The sequence below is a fragment of the Pleurodeles waltl genome, chromosome 3_1, assembly GCF_031143425.1.
Source record: "Pleurodeles waltl isolate 20211129_DDA chromosome 3_1, aPleWal1.hap1.20221129, whole genome shotgun sequence".
NCBI classification, from domain to species: Eukaryota; Metazoa; Chordata; class Amphibia; order Caudata; family Salamandridae; genus Pleurodeles; species Pleurodeles waltl.
This window is the reverse complement of record NC_090440.1, coordinates 561,398,019-561,415,775: the sequence shown is the minus strand read 5'-3', so window position 1 is coordinate 561,415,775 and position 17,757 is coordinate 561,398,019. Positions and strand designations below refer to the sequence as shown.

At 45.5% G+C, this 17,757-nt stretch overlaps 1 protein-coding gene across 3 annotated transcripts in view; it reads left to right on the top strand.

Annotated features, from left to right (window-relative positions):
- Positions 1-5,315: 5,315 nt before the first annotated feature.
- GOLM2 (golgi membrane protein 2) overlaps positions 5,316-17,757 on the top strand; it is a 446,718-nt gene continuing 434,276 nt past the window's right edge. Inside the window, exon 1 of one of the 3 annotated variants that reach the window (XM_069222964.1) lies at positions 5,316-6,624. In XM_069222964.1, the coding sequence (XP_069079065.1) occupies positions 6,319-6,624 (306 nt within the window). In that variant the 5' untranslated portion in view covers positions 5,316-6,318. The remainder of the gene's footprint in view (positions 6,625-17,757) is intronic. The other 2 variants (XM_069222962.1, XM_069222963.1) reach the window with 2 other exon arrangements.

Genomic DNA, 17,757 nt, shown 5'->3' with positions numbered 1-17,757 from the left:
TAGTGTCATAGGCACAATATCATAAGAAAACACAATACACAGTTATACTAAAAATAAAGGTACTTTATTTTTATGACAATATGCCAAAGTATCTCAGAGTGTACCCTCAGTGAGAGGATAGGAAATATACACAAGATATATATACACAATAGCAAAAATATGCAGTATAGTCTTAGAAAACAGTGCAAACAATGTATAGTTACAATAGGATGCAATGGAGACACATAGGGATAGGGGCAACGCAAACCATATACTCCAGAAGTGGAATGCGAACCACGAATGGACCCCAAACCTATGTGACCTTTTAGAGGGTCGCTGGGACTATTAGAAAATAGTGAGGGTTAGAAAAATAGCCCACCCCAAGACCCTGAAAAGTGAGTGCAAAGTGCACTAAAGTTCACCAAAGGACAAAGAAGTCGTGATAGGGGAATAAGGCAGGAAAGACACAAACCAACAATGCAACAACGCTGGATTTCCAATCTGGGGTACCTGTGGAACAAGGGGACCAAGTCCAAAAGTCACAAGCAAGTCGGAGATGGGCAGATGCCCAGGAAATGCCAGCTGCGGGTGCAAAGAAGCTTCTACTGGATAGAAGAAGCGAAGGTTTCTGCAGGAACGAAAAGGGCTAGAGACTTCCCCTTTGGTGGACGGATCCCTCTCGCCTTGGAGAGTCGTGCAGAAGTGTTTTCCCGCCGAAAGAACGCCAACAAGCCTTGCTAGCTGCAAATCGTGCGGTTAGCGTTTTTGGACGCTGCTGTGGCCCAGGAGGGACCAGGAGGTCACAAATTGGACCAAGAGGTAGAGGGGACGTCGAGCAAGACAAGGAGCCCTCTTAGCAGCAGGTAGCACCCGGAGAAGTGCCAGAAACAGGCACTACGAGGATGCGTGAAACGGTGCTCACCCGAAGTTACACAAAGGAGTCCCACGTCGCCGGAGACCAACTTAGAAAGTCGTGCAATGCAGGTTAGAGTGCCGTGGACCCAGGCTTGGCTGTGCACAAAGGATTTCCGCCGGAAGTGCACAGGGGCCGGAGTAGCTGCAAAATTCGCGGTTCCCAGCAATGCAGTCTAGCGAGGTGAGGCAAGGACTTACCTCCACCAAACTTGGACTGAAGAGTCACTGGACTGTGGGAGTCACTTGGACAGAGTTGCTGGATTCGAGGGACCTCGCTCGTCGTGCTGAGAGGAGACCCAAGGGACCGGTAATGCAGCTTTTTGGTGCCTGCGGTTGCAGGGGGAAGATTCCGTCGACCCACGGGAGATTTCTTCGGAGCTTCTAGTGCAGAGAGGAGGCAGACTACCCCCACAGCATGCACTACCAGGAAAACAGTCGAGAAGGCGGCAGGATCAGCGTTACAGAGTTGCAGTAGTCGTCTTTGCTACTATGTTGCAGTTTTGCAGGCTTCCAGCGCGGTCAGCAGTCGATTCCTTGGCAGAAGGTGAAGAGAGAGATGCAGAGGAACTCGGATGAGCTCTTTCGTTATCTAAGGAATCCCAAGAGACAGAGACCCTAAATAGCCAGAAAAGAGGGTTTGGCTACCTAGGAGAGAGGATAGGCTAGCAACACCTGAAGGAGCCTATCACAAGGAGTCTCTGACGTCACCTGGTGGCACTGGCCACTCAGAGCAGTCCAGTGTGCCAGCAGCACCTCTGTTTCCAAGATGGCAGAGGTCTGGAGCACACTGGAGGAGCTCTGGGCACCTCCCAGGGGAGGTACAGGTCAGGGGAGTGGTCACTCCCCTTTCCTTTGTCCAGTTTCGCGCCAGAGCAGGGCTAAGGGGTCCCCTGAACCGGTGTAGACTGGCTTATGCAGAATTGGGCACATCTGTGCCCAAGAAAGCATTTCCAGAGGCTGGGGGAGGCTACTCCTCCCCTGCCTTCACACCATTTTCCAAAGGGAGAGGGTGTAACACCCTCTCTCAGAGGAAGTCCTTTGTTCTGCCATCCTGGGCCAGGCCTGGCTGGACCCCAGGAGGGCAGATGCCTGTCTGAGGGGTTGGCAGCAGCAGCAGCTGCAGTGAAACCCCGGGAAAGGCAGTTTGGCAGTACCAGGGTCTGTGCTACAGACCACTGGGATCATGGGATTGTGCCAACTATGCCAGGATGGTATAGAGGGGGCAATTCCATGATCATAGACATGTTACATGGCCATATTCTGACTTACCGTTGTGAAGCTACATATAGGTAGTGACCTATATGTAGTGCACGCGTGTAATGGTGTCCACGCACTCACAAAGTCAGGGGAATTGTCCCTGAATAATGTGGGGGCACCTTGGCTAGTGCCAGGGTGCCCACACACTAAGTAACTTAGCACCCAACCTTTACTAGGTAAAGGTTAGACATATAGGTGACTTATAAGTTACTTAAGTGCAGTGAAAAATGGCTGTGAAATAACATGGACGTTATTTCACTCAGGCTGCAGTGGCAGGCCTGTGTAAGAATTGTCAGAGCTCCCTATGGGTGGCAAAAGAAATGCTGCAGCCCATAGGGATCTCCTGGAACCCCAATACCCTGGGTACCTCAGTACCATATACTAGGGAATTATAAGGGTGTTCCAGTAAGCCAATGTAAAGTGGTAAAATTGGTCACTAGCCTGTTAGTGACAATTTGAAAGAAATGAGAGAGCATAACCACTGAGGTTCTGATTAGCAGAGCCTCAGTGAGACAGTTAGGCACCACACAGGGAACACATACATATAGGCCACAAACTTATGAGCACTGGGGTCCTGACTAGCAGGGTCCCAGTGACACATAACAAACATACTGAATACATAGGGTTTTCACTATGAGCACTGGGCCCTGGCTAGCAGGACCCCAGTGAGACAGTGAAAACACCCTGACATACACTCACAAACAGGCCAAAAGTGGGGGTAACAAGGCTAGAAAGAGGCTACTTTCTCACAGGAATGGAACTTTGAACCTTCTTTTCTGGAGAGTATCAGGAGCTCTAGAAAAACAAGCCAGGCTTTTCAAGATCAGCTCAGGAACTCTTGAATGAGTCTTGGGCTCCTAGTACCGACTCTAACTATAAAGGAATATGGAGGATTTGGATTTGTTGATACTTGGAAAGGGATATGGATCCCGTTGAGACACCTATAGTAGAAGTTGTTAACTTTCTTGAAGAACAATATGAGAAAGGTCTTCGTAACAGAACTATTACCTGTCATAGGTCAGCAATTTCTGCAGGACATAGTCTTGTTAACGACAAAACAGTAGGTAAAAATGTTTTGGTTTGCGGAGTACTCAAAAGCATTATATTAAGGAGACATTCTAAAGCTAGATATAATTCATTGTGGGATGTTAATCTGATTCTCTCTATGTTTTGTTCTTGGCCTAGTAATAAATATTTCGATTTGAAAAGACTCTATGAAAGTGGCTTCTTTACTCTGTTTGATTTCTTGCAGACCTATGTCGGATGTTAAGGCCTTGGAGGTAAGTAATAGAGTTTATGATGCATTTGAAGTTACCTTTGAAATTACTAAAAGAACAAAAAAAATGTCTGATATTATGTCTTATCCAAATTTTGATTCTTGTCGAAGACTTTGTGTCATGAGTTGCATGAAAGAGTATGATGCTAGGATGAGTGATTTTCGGTTGGATGGAATTAATCAACTTTAGATTTCTTATTTTAAACCTTTCAAAGCAGTTAATAAAACTACAATAGTTAGATTGGTAAAATGGACAATATAATCCGCATGAATCGATTTACAGAAATATCAAGCTCATTCCATGAAGGATGCTATGGCGAGTCAAGCACTTTTAAAAGGGGGTAAATTGGAGGACATTTTGAGAGCAGCCAACTGGTCTAATTGCTTCACCTTTGTGAAGCATTACTTTAAACCAATTGAACATATGTCCGATGTGGTGCTGAACAGCTTCCAACATGCATAATGGAAGCCTCCCGTCTAGTCATGAGATAGCGATTCTCCAAATAAAATAACAAGAGAATCTGAATTTCATTAAAGACACAGAGGCTGACATTATCCCACTCCCCTCAACACCTGAAATTTTGTTGGACATAACATAGAATAAAAAAAGAGAGAGGTGAAGAGAAAATATTTATATTTGCTTCAATATATGTTGGCTATACAGTGAATATTTATTAACTTAAATTGTATATATTATTTTAAAATCGTAATTCTCACATGTTTGATTTCAATGTTTTGCCAAAACAGAGAATATGTGAATCTTATGAATTGTATTATAATATTTTTTTATTTTCCTTGGTTCTAGAAAATACTCATTAGGAAAAGTTTATATATAAGTGTGGTTCGTAGGGCGGTCTACATCTGATGTGGCTTTGTTCGTGCAGTTAAGTTTCTGTTCATCTTTGAGAAAGGCAGCATTTAAAGAGGTTGATCATTGACTGCACACTCTAGGCATGTTTTGATGATTCTGTTCTAGAGTGTTTTTTCCTTATGATGTAAACTCCTTTCAAGTGTTGTGTGGAGTAGCATTAAAGGAATAATGCATAATGTCAGCCTCCGTTTCTTTAATGAAATTCAGATTCTCTTGTCATTTTAGCTGGAGAATTGCTATTCCCAATGTAATTGATAAACATGGAACTTAGGGTAGTGGATTTATTGCTGAGTTACCTGTAAGTAACAGTGGTGAACAGCTACCCAGAACACATCTTCATTGTGAAACTAATTTGCCTGTCGAATTAGTACTTATTTTAAGACTTCCTTTCTATATTTTTTGAAGGAAGGAAATATTGTAACACGCATACATTACATTGATATGTTATCTCTTCAAGTGTTTGAGTCTTGTTATAATCATGCTAGAGAATGTTTGAGGGTTCTAGAATGGGAAGCGATTGAACAGATGGAGGGTCTTTGACCACACTGCTTGCGTCCTACTGTTGGGGAAGGGGTGTTGCGGACTTTTGTGGATTAAAGCTTTGTTCCGCATCACAAGCGATCAAGAGTCATGCTTTTCCAGCACTGGTTCTCCGCCCTCGCGAACTACACCTTCCTCGTCTGTGCAGTGCTCCCGAGCGCAGACTCTGTTCCTCTGAGGCTGCCGCTCCACGCCGGAGACAAGACTCCGCTGCACCGCCGCACTGCCGAAACTACCCAAAGGTGTAACAAAAAGGAAACAAACTATAGTTGGTACTAGTGGGAAGCAGCGCCAGGTGACCAGATTCCCATGCAGTCCGGAGGGTGAGAAAGTCTTATTTCGCTTCTCACTGTTTCCATGGCGAAGAACAAACTGACAGATCACTTCCGTTTTTTGTCCGTCCTCTATGTCCTGTCTTAAGGGCCCAGCACATTGAACCTCCTCAGACAAACGCATTTATTTCTTAGTCCTTCTTCTATTACTAGACCAGTGTGTTGATCGAGGACACAAATAAACGGCTTGTGGAGTCGGTCTCTTTCGATTTTGGGAAACAATTATTTTATCCCAGGATGCGGGACAGCAGTGGTCGACGCTAACCGACCACGTCCCTTTATTTACTGCCTCAAGATAGCTTGGCGGAGCATCATTCGAGTCCCGCCTCTTTCTCACTCGATTCACCAATCACTGGCTGCACAGCCTTTCGGCTCTGCATAGCATTGGCTGGATGCAAAGGACGTGCACAACTGCTTTTGGGGTGGATGTGGATGGTTGTCTGTGTAGTGGGAAGACAAGTGGAGAAGCAGTGCTCGGAAGAGGGGTAACGGGTCTGTGGAAAGGGGCTTACGGTAGAGGATGGAGGGCACGAGAATCTGACCTTTGGAGGTCACATCTCCCAGACGCACGTATCGGCCAACACTGGCTCCCCGTCACCATTGTCTGAATCGCCCTTACGACCTCCCAGCACTTGACTTGCCTGTACTCATCTGTGACCAACTGCTTCCTCTTTGCATCCGCCCCATAAACATTGGTTGTGTGGTTTTCCCTGCACTGTTTTTCTAGTATAACCGCTGCACTGCCTGCTAATGCACCCCTGGAATTTACAGCTTATCCATACTCTCGACATTTGACTGCCCATTGTAAACCCCCAACCCCCCACTGTCTGCTTCGTGGGCGCCCCAGTTATTCTCCTCGGCCCCCATGAGTATCCTGACTGGTCCATGCCCCATCCCTTCCAATAGTGACTAGTCAGCCCAAAACCCCTTGCAAACTCCCTACATGGCGACAGAGCGCTCTTTCTTTACCTCAAAACTGCAGATCTTCTTTAACTGGGACTGAACGCCCTCTATACTCGTCACCTGTACTGTAAAATCCCTTTCGGTGCCCGCAATTCGTTTGCCTCCGAAGCGTCAACCGACAAGTAGTACCGCCGAATACTGTTCAGCATCCCCCTGTCCCCTTCCTCACAGCCGCTCTTATTCTGATGGCAGGCTTCGGGGCTCCTCGCCGTGGTCCTCGCCTTCCGCAATCAGTGTTGCTTGTGCTGCTGGCTCTACTGGGTCTACTGGCCTTCAATTACTGGTCTGTGCGGGGACGACAGGCGGAGCTGGCCTCTGAGCTTGGAGCGTTGCAGGCTCAGGCTGAACGCACTGAGGTGGCACGACTGCGGCTGGAGCGGAGGAACTCCGAACTGGTCCTGCTCGTTGAGGAGCACCGGGCCGAAGCTCGAAGAGAGCGTGAGCAGCGAGGTGGCCTGGAGCAGCGTCTGTGGGGAAGCCAGGACCGACATGTGAGTGCCCTGTATAGCTGCTGTCGCAGGGGATGATCGAGTTCCCTGTCTCTAGCCACTGCACTGTGTGTTCGCCCAAAAAAACTATAGACCGTTTCTTCCTTTTACTGTTCGTTTTTTCACAACTTCTTTCATGTCTCTTTCGTTATCTATTCCCCGCAGCCCTTCACTTTCCCTTGTTCGTCCTTTTTGACGACCCTACGTTTATACTTCTGTTTCCTCTATATCTGCTTCACTCGCCCCAGTTCACACCTCCCATTTCTCCACGTATGCATCCTGCCTAGCCCTGCCCATTTCCTTCTCCTTTTTTTCCTCCGGCATCACTCTATTTCCCTCATCTCCCTTCTCACCTTTCTCTTCACTCTATCATGTTTTCACTCATTCTCCCCATCCGTCTGTATCTAACCACTTTACCCCATTCATTCTGCCCCTCTCTCCCTGTATCTCTAGGATCTCCTTCCCACTACATACTACTCCTCGTATTTCTTGCATATCTCAGATCGTCTCACTTATTTCTCTGCATTTTCCATTTTCACATCCTCGTCCCTCTCTCCCGTATCTCTGCTCTATTCCACAGCCTATCAATTTCTCCTCTATCATTATATGCCGTTGTTTTTCTCCTTTCTCCGAAACAGGGCTGGCTTTAGGACTGCTGGCGCCCTGTGCGACAGTTTATTTTGGTTCACCCCACCCCATGACCTCCTCCTCGGTTTCACTCACTGACACCCGGCAAATGTGTCCCTCATCTCTCCATCGCTCCCCTTTCCCATACATTCATGGGTTTTAAAGCACTTGTAAAGGCTGGCTTTACTAATCCACTCAGCTATCCACATAAAATATAGGGGCATATTTAAGAGCCCCTAGCACCATTCTAACGCCACATTAGTGTTTTTTTTTTTTACGCTAATGTGGCGTTAGAAGGCCAAAAACGCCATGCCATATTTACAAAGTGGCACAATGCATGCATTGTGCCACTTTGTATCCCTTTGTGTTACATTATGCCTGTGCCAGGCATAATGCGTGCAAAGGTGGTATTCCCCTGTTTGGGGAGGGGAGACAAAAAACGGCGCAAAGAAATCTGACAGATTAATTTGCGTAATTTTTTCCCCGGCACTTTTAACACCTGCTCAGAGCAGGCATTAAAAGGAGGCTTCCGGTGGTTACAATGGGCCTCTGGGTGCTTTGCAGGATTAGCATCACAATTTTTTACGCTAATCCTGCAAAGCGCCGGACTAGCGTAAAAAATTCAGTTGCTAGTCCCCTAACTAACGCCATGGTGCGCCATATTTTAAATATAGCACACACATGGTGGCGTTAGGAGGGCGCTAAGGGGGGCAAGAAAAGTGGTGCAGCACTGTGTGCAGTGCCACTTTTTTCAAATATGCCCATGGGGCATATTTAAGAGCCCCTAGTGCCATTCTAATGCCACATTAGTGTCTTTTTTTCCTTTAAGCTATTGTGGCGTTATAATGCCAAAAATGCTGCGCTATATTTACAAAGTGGCGCAGTGCATGCATTGGGCCCCTTTGTAACCCTTTGCGCCTCATTATGCCTGCCCCAGACATAATGTATGCAAAGGGGGCATCCCATTGTTAGGGGGCCAAAAAAAAGGCGCAAAGAAATCTGACAGATTTCTTTGCATCATTTTCTTCTGGCACTTTTAAGACCTGCTCAGAGCAGGCATTAAAAGGAGGCTTCCATTGGTTACAATGGGCCTCTGGGTGCTTTGCAAAATTAGCGTCCTCATTTTTTACGCTTATCCTGCAAATCGCCGGACTAGTGTAAAAAAATTCTGACGCTAGTCTCGTAGCTACCTCCATGGGGCCCCGTATTTGAAATATGATGCACACATGGTGGTGTTAGGGGGGCACTAAGGGGGTGCAAGAAAAGTGGCGGTGCACTGCGTGCAGCGCCACTTTTCTTAAATATGCCCCACAGTTCTGTTTTTTGCAGCAGGCATATTAACCCTCTATGCTACTTTATGTTGAGTCAAAGTTGCCACTAGGCAAAACTACCGTCTCTCTCCCTAGCAAGAACATTAATACCAAGAGGTATCTTGACATTTCAATTGTTTCCTGAAGTCTGGATGCACAAGGAACTTTTCAGCAGGTGCTTTTAAATCGCAAGTTTCAGAAGTTATTGCTAAACACAGCACCCCCTTGAGGTCAGCGCCCTGCCCAAAAGTCGGCCCTGCTCCCATACCTCCTCACTTTACTACCCTTGCCATCACTTTATTGAACCTTTCTATTCTCCTCTCCTCAATATCTTTCTACCTGCATCTCTCCATCTCTCGTTTGCTTTTTCCGGTATCTCTCAATGCTCTGCTCTCTCTCCTTTATCTCTCCATTCCTCGCTGTATCTCTTTATTCCTTTAATTCTCTCCCAATTCTTTGCATTTCCACTCTTGCCTCTCTCTTCTTTAATAGTCTGTATCTATCTAAATGTAGTCTTTCCACCCTCTGCATTTCCTTATGCTCTTCCTACATCCCTCCACCCACCTTCATTGTTTATCCATTCCACCCGTATCTTTCCATTTTCTCCATTGTATTTAATGTTCTCCCCTGTAACTCTCTATTCTCTTTCCTCGCCCCATGACTGTGTACCACCTTCGTTCTGTCCTTACTTCCATAGAGTAAACAACGAACCAGGCCAGCACTCGGAACCAAAATATGTCTTGGAGGGATGCCTTGTGAGTCATTTGAAATAGAGACGGAGAAGGCTGCCAACCCCCTGCTTCCCCAACCCTATCCTCTCGGGCCCCAGAACTGGCAATACCACTGATTGCTATGCCTTTGGGGTGGGCTACAGAGATGGTGGTTCTCAGTAGAGTAGTTGTAGTTCCCGTGTGAATCCCGGCTCATGTGCTCATCCCTTAGCGATTTGTCTCCCCACTGTAAGGAGTTAAGTCACTGGTATGGGGTGGGGCAGAGCAGCATACCCTTTGCCGGTACTGATTGGCAGGGTCCTGTACATAGTCAGTTTACTGCTCATTGAGAATTTACCCAAGCTATTATCCTCTTGTTTTGTTGTTGGTGGGTACTGCGCTTTAGCTCCTTTGATACCATGTGCATCTCTCTTTTGATACACCATGAAGTGTTCCTCTCTGGGTTGCTCATAGACTTTAAAATTAGTTTATGTTCGCATAGTGACCTCTTATATGACTCTGCTCGTTTAATACAATCTCTGGTGTGAGCTAGCCTGCCAGGAAACAAAAGTAGTGTAGCGGTTTCCTGCACCCTCTGCTTTGAGTGAATCTCCGGTATCTATTGATTCTCTGTGTCTCACAAAAGACCAGCCAGCTCTTTAGAGCTCTGGTTCCCCGCCCCTTTAGCAACAATGTCAGAACCTCTTCATTGCACACAGCCATCCTTTTGGAGGCAGGGTCAGCCACTTCCCCCAGGTGTGGCAGAGCATCACATCCCTCAGGTAGGTCTTCAAATTGTCCAGTGGGGCTATACCCAGCCATTACCTTTTCACCCATCTCAGCTGTCACCTTCATCAGAGCAGCTTTTGGAGGAACATTGATCCATTTTGTCCCTGGAAGTGCTGAATGCTTTGCCTTAAGGAGCTATAGAAAGGGTACTGGCCTCAGATGTTTGGAACTAAATGATATTCCTGCTGCTTCCTTGTGAAAATGAAGAACGGAGGCCTTGGTCCTATTTTGGATTTTCACCCTCCCAGTGTCTTCCTGCAGAACAATTAATGCTCACCTTGACCCAGGTTATATCTCCCCTGTACCCTACAAAATGGATGGTGGCATTGGACCTGCAGGATGGCTGTTTTCACATTCCTGTCCTGCAGGCCACAGGCTACCTGTTGTTCAAGGTGGGCCAACAAGCACTTTCTCGTACTCCCTTTCGGCTTTACCAGTGTCCCTTGGGTGTTCACAAAAGTTGTGGAGGTAAATAGTACTACACAAACTCGCCATGGGATGGTAAGATGGGGGAATATCCCTTCCATACCTCCCAAAAATATTATTGGGCAGCTCAGCTCACCATCATAAACTGCTGGGCTCCACATTCCTCCACCTGACCCAGCATTTCGCATGGGCAAATTTCTTATGCAGACATCAGGCTACCTCAGGGCCCTGTATAGCACCAGAAAACACCCCCATATATCTGGCCTTACGGCCACAATAGCACCATTTGGCATACTGCCCTGAACGCATTGGGATGGAAGGGCAAAGTAACGGAAGCAATCCCGTTATGAAACCATGCGGTACTGGGCACCTTAGGCACACTTCCGTGGTTCGAAAGATGGTCTCTCTAAAGTAGGGGACTTATGGGTGAACAGGGGAGTAATCCCTTGGCCAGACCTTAGATGAGACTACCAACTAGCACCCTACGGTTTATTGCTATTTCTAGGTACGCCACGCACTTATGGCAATATTGCCTAAGGAAACTCCCTGACTGAGTCTTCGTCCCTTGAAGTCTTCCTGCTGAACTAATACATGCCTTGGAAAGCAACCTCCCTAACAGACAGGGAGCTACTTGACAGCACCCCTGACACCTTAATACTCCTATGGGAGAATTGGGTACACAACCTAGGAGAAATGAAAGATGACGAGTGGGTGGAGGCCCTGGCATCCCACAGGAGGTGGCCATATGGCTGGGGTTTAGACTAGTACAATTGAAAATACTCCATAGAACATTTTATACCCAATCCTTATTGCTTAAAATGGGTCGAGTGGGGGATGGATGGGTCTGCCGACATGGATATGGACATCCCAGTATCTTCCACCACACCTTGTGGGCCTGCCCCATAATCCAAACCTTCTGGACAGAAGTGGTGGAGTGTATGAGTACAGTAACAAGGAGCTTCCTCACAGCTTCAGTGAAGTAGTGCTTTCTGCATATTTGGGGAGAGACTGGGGTGGCACGTATGACTCAGATATGTTGGACATTGGGTCTTATGGTGGCCAAATGTAACTTTGCAAGATTGTGGGGGGGCAGAGCAGCCGCCCCGGTCGAAGAGTGGAAAAAGGATATGGATTGGATCATGCTAACCAAAAGGGTGCTGTATGAGGTTTGTGGGTGCCCCCGCAAATGGACAAAGATCTGGTCACTTAAGGTTTGCCGATGAATTGACGGGACACTTCGTACGAGGGCGGCTCAGCGGTTGTTTCCTTTGAAGTCTTGGGAACAAACAGGGATTGTGTTCAGTGATTTATAAAATACGTTGCACCAGATTCAAGCCCTGAGGAAGTCCTGTTGTGGGACGAAACACGTGTTGGCTGCAAGTTCTAATTTAGTGGGCTGAGGATTCAATCTACAACATATTGGACCAAAGTTTTTACATCTATTAAATTACGTATGGTTGTCTGGAAAATGGGACTTTATTTCTGAACATGAGGATGATTTGCCTCAATTTCCTGACCAGATAAGCTGACAATTTATTCTATGCTTTGGTGGATCATAATTCATAATATTTGGACTTAAATTTATATGTTTTATGGTTGAAAATATTGTTTTTTTAGGGACTAGAGTTGTGTTTTATAGATATGATGATGTATTGTCAAGTAAAAATTATAAATAATGTAAATTAAAGTGGTGAATGTTTAAAATATGAATTAGTGTACCAAATGTTTGTGATTGTCTTTGATACATAGTTATTAATGAATCACACCCATGGGATCTTAAAATTATCTTGAATAAGATGATTGGACATATTTAAAAACGGATTGAGTTGGACTTATAGGTATTTACATTTGTGTGCCTCACAGTTTTTCTCTGTTTCTAATTACTGGTCCTTTTACGTCCAGTTTTACACACTTTGGCAGCAGTTGTGTTATAGTTTGTAGAGCACCATATATAATAACATTACAATCCGACAATTAGATAGGGATGTGCAACTGAGATTGTCATTTGTTGCCTTTGTATATGTCAAATTTCTGGTCACTTTGGAACACATACAGGGAAGGCATCTGTAATGACTTTACCTTTCTGGGACCCTCAAGGGCAGGCCCAGACTCATGGGGGCTCCATTCGATTGTCAGATGGATATATGGGTATGCTGGAATTAAGGGGGGGGGTGGTCAGGAAACACTGTATGCATCTTGCATGTTCTGTCTCCACCGTTTAATTTGTCAATAAACAGATTTATATTTAAAAAAATAGGTGGTGGTGGTTGCTGCCCATCTTCGAATTTAGGTAGTCCTATCTTTTTTCTGGTTTTAGAATTCAGTGTACTTTACCATTTATAACCAGTACTAAAGTGCTTGGGTGGGGGGGGATAGGAGGCCTTTAGACATGGTTGAAGTGGTCCCCAGTTTACATATTTAACTTGTCTATAAGTTCCTAGTATATGGTAGAAAGTGTATCCAAGGCCTGGAAGGTAAATGCCACTAGTGGGCGGATGCACAAATCCTCCACAGCTACAGTAAAACCATTGCTTACAGTAGCAGTGCAAAAACTAGAATTGGTCCTGTCAAATTAAACCATTTCCACAGGTCAAAAAATACCCTCTTATTATTTGTCTCCCATTTGTATGCCTCGTAGACAACAGTGCAAGGTGCATGGTATTTAAAAATAGGACATGGAGAAATTGAATATCCTTAAAGTGACTAGCACCTGAAAGCATATTTCGCCAGTGGCATGCTTGCCTGTACTATGTAGAAAAATGAATACTGTACCTTGGGAATGAGATCAGCTAAAAAAACAAACATGTATTTTTAATGGTCATTAAAAAAATCAATGATGAAGTTGGACTTTTAATAAATATTAAGGTAAAGTAAGTTTTAAAAAGTTACTCTTTTCCCTACCTAAAGTTCCCGAAGGCTAATTTGCATTGTGTTGCCAGCTTCTTCTAGCCAGGAATTAGCCTTGAATAGGTGTGAAATGCCTCTAGGGAGCAAATAATAGGCTGACCTGAATGTGCAGAGATGACTCCTTGGAACCTGACAGAATATGCACGGTGGGGGGCATCCTTTTTGACACTACAGTTTCAAATCCTACATGACAGTTCAGCTGGGTCCATGTATGGGTCCACATATTACACGTGGGGAACACTTGAAAAGGGAGAGAACAGGCTGCCAAGACAATTCTTGTGGATCCACTCTCTGGTTGCTGAAGAATCCCACTTTTGTTCTACTAGATGTCTATCTTTGGGAATGTTATGGGTACAGTGGGTTGATGTGAAATACAGTGATTACCACTGGGTAGACGTATTGCACGCAATCCTCCCATGAGTTTTTATGAATTTGCTGTAACACCGTAAGTGGCAAGGGTATGCCCAGATGTGGTTCCCTTTCTCATTCTGCCTCTAGAACCAAGCCACACCTGACCGACAAGCCCTAATCAGGGCAAAACTGATCTTGGGTTGCTTGTGTTCCAGTTCATGAAGGACCTAGTGTGGCACTTCAGGCTCGACTACACCTATTGGAGTAGGGTCAAGACTGATTTGCATATGGCTGGGTCGAAAGTGACATGGCAGGCAAAAGAATGATTATTTGGCATGCTACCCTAAGCAATTGCCAGTGGCTAGCCCTTTTGCAAGCATTCCTCCCATCACCTTTTTGTGTGGGTACAGTGGCTGCCTCAAGCTGGATTTTAGTGTTGCATGTGGGAGGACACAAGTATTACCATAGTACACTCCACATGCACTCCTCCAGCCCTTCGAGCCCAAGTAGAATGTGGCTGAAGACTTCTTAAAATGCTAAAGAGCGTAGGGATGGCCTCATGAGTTTTTACCCCATTAGTGCTTGCCCAGGAGTCATTCCTATCCACTAGCCAGTGGCAACCCTAAATGTGGCACCCCCAGGCACGCACTTCAGGACACTTTCTGCACCTGCTGAAGATTAGAAGAGGTCTGGACCTGCAGTCTGGGACCTGAGAGGAGCCCTGAAGGACTGGACGTGCTCCCTCTTGTACCTGGGACAAAGAAGCTGACTCCTAGGGTCAGCTGGCCTCCTGTGTGGCTACAAGGAGGCAACAAGCTGGAGGAGTCCATTTCCTGGAAGTACCAAGCTGACCATTGGTATCTGGACCTGGACTGGATCCTGCTGTTGGCCTCTGTCTACCCTGTGAGCCTGGGGGGCTTTAGAAGTTTACTTTTGTGGTGGATTGGTACTTAAAGGACTAAGACAGTAAAGTCCTTGACCGGGGTAAACCCAGGTCTGTGATTGAGTCCACCTTGGGGTTGCCTCTTGTTGGGAAGAAGCCGCCAAAGCGGGATTGATCTTCCATTGTCTGGATGCTTGACGTCTGTGAGAGCCTTGAACTTTGGCTTAGCCATACAAGCACCCTCTGCTTCTTCTGGCCCCTATAAAAATCTTGGGTCTGGAAATTGTTTCGATAGATGATTGCACCTTTTCTAATGAGGCAAATATGGGCATACATTTCTTCAGTTATTTAAGGAAAGGTGCTCCAAACAGGCCCTTTTGGACCTGAGGACTCCTCATAGTTGGCTAGCTCTCCCAGCTTTGGGTCTACCTTTATGAGCAGTAACCTGCACATTTCTGTGGAGACCGCACAGTTAGCATTTCAAAGAAATTGGCTGCTCTTATGGGTCCAGGATATCTGAAGAGATAAAACCCGCCTGACTCCTTGGCTTACTCTGCTATGGCTAATATCTTTGTGAAGGCCCCTGCAATAACCAGGGGTTTGTTCTTGCATGAGTGCCAAGAGCTTTCAGTGCTATTCTTGGGGTCTCTGACAAACCTAAGACAGTAGGTATGCACCCATCAGTCTCAGGAGTCAAAGCAACCTTGCACTTTAGAGCCTGGTTGAGGGCACTTCGCTCTTGACCTGCCGTGCATTTCTTTGTCCAGAGATGTAGGCAGCTGGCTGGCCACTCACTGTGCAACGTTCTCCCCTGGAAAGTAATCATCAGATTGCGTGATGATATATTGCTGGGTCCATCATATTGGCTCTTTTCTTGGACTTTGTGTCCACAGTGTTTTCAGTTTTCTGGCACTTGCCGCTGGACATAACGGTCTGGACTCTGCTGACTCCCAATCTGATTCCTTGTGTGAATCATCTTTGTTGGTGTCTTTATCAGACGGGCATGTGGCCCCTGGAGATGGAACCACATATGGAATAACTGAGTCACCAGAGCTGCCCGCTGGGAGTTCTTCAGTGGTTGGCATTAGAGGAAAGTCAGATTGCGCTAAGAAGGCCTCTGAGAGGCTTCCTCTTGTATAAGTGTTTCAGAGTGGCACGTTTAAACAAAATTACAACATAAGAGTTGTGATCTCTAAATAGACTTTCATTGAGCATAACAGGCTTTATTTTCGAAACAGATAATTATTGCCATGAAATGGTCTGTTGGTTAATCAGGAAATAGGGGTAGATGTGACATGTAACATTCAGTGTGAGGAGAGGTAACTTGAGTGAATGAAGCAGTCAGTAATGCCTGCAATGGATAGTGGACTGTGTAACATACACAAATGACCTCACCAGGTTTAATACCATAAAACAGGAATTAGGATAATGTAAGATCCTAATGGCCTCATTTCACGTTCCTGGTAGTGCCATTTCAGGTGCAAGCAGGAGATTACAACAGAAATATCACACTGACCATGCAGTTTTCTGCAACTGAGACAAGCAAAATTTGTATTCCTGTTTTTGCAACTCTGTATAGCGAGTGAGAGGTGAACATGTAGTATTACCACGTTATCTCCATTCTGAGTATTCATTTTCTGTTCTGTTTTATCACAACACCCTCCCGCCTCCACATTCTCCCCCACCAACACCTTTGTATAGCATTCCGTTACTTTGTATTTCTTTCAGTATAAATCCACATACACACATAGGTACATACATAAATACAGTGTGATTTTTCACTTTTGACCTGTAGCTAAATAAAGTAGGGGCTTAATGGTTTTGTGCATCTTCTAGGTAACGTCAAAAGGAGCAGTGTTCAAATACAATGGTATTGCGTTATGCCCTACCTTAAATTACCCTAAAGCATCCTCATGGTTGGAAATTGCCCTTTCTGCAAGGTTTCCCCTGCCTTTTTGGCTTCTGACCTCTTGTTTTGATCTTGTACTAAATTTAGTTTTTGCATGTTTTAGGACGCTGGGCACTTTATCACTGCCTACCAGTGCTAAAGTGCTGTTTAACTAAATTAAATTGCTTCATCCAGGATTGTCATATTTGATTTACTAGTAATTCCCTAGTATAGTGCAGCATGTGTGCCCATGGCCTGTAAATCAAATGCTACTAGTGGGCGTGCAGCACTGATTGTACCACCCGCTTGTGTACCCCTGTAAACATGTCTCGGACTTGCCACTGCAGTGTCTGTGTGTGCACTTTTAAACTGCCATTTCGACCTAGCAAGTGCACCCAGTTTGGGCTGTTGTATTTCTAAGTGCTATGCTAAGATTTAATATTTAAAAAGTTGTATCTTTACTTGTGTATCTTGGATTTCTGTCGTTTTGGTCTTATTTTACTGAGATATTGGGTATTTTTCTAAACTTGTGTGGAGTACTTTTGTGGTGTTTTCATTGTGTTACTGTGTGTGTACAAATAATGTACACATTGCCTCTGAGACAAGCCTAGTTATTCTATTGTAAAGGCTTAACCATATGAAAGGCAATTATAGCTAAAACAAAAAAATAATCAGCCCCGGAGACCCCCTCTTTAATGTTTATTTTAGCCCCGGGGAGGTGGTGGTCCCTGGGGCCTGGACAGCACCCTCCCCTCCCATATCCTTTTTTGTTTATTGCCCCAGGGAGGTGGTGGTTCCTGGGGCACCGGGGGTCTGTGCACCCCCCCCCCTTAATCTTGGCTTAAGCCCCGGAGAGGTGGTGGCCCGTGAAATTAAGAAAAAACATGATTTTGTGCCGTTGACGGGTCCCCCAGGACCGAGGCAAGGTAGTTAGGGTATTCCTGCTGCCCTGCCCCTTTTTTTTCTTTTATTTTTTTGGGGGGGACTTGGCTGAAGCGGAGTCCCAAAATGGCTGCCAAAACTTTCAGTTTAAGTGTTGGCAGCTAATCAGATCTCTGCACAACATCTGAACTATTCACAAAATTATTTGCAATTTTAGATATACATATTTGTATTTTCTTTAAAATCTTGCAAGCTACTGAACAGATTTATACCAAATAACAAAAAGTGTGCTTTCTGGACCAAGAGCTACCTTTCTTCCAAATTTGGTTTATTTCTGTCCAGCGGTTGGGTGAGTGTCTCAGT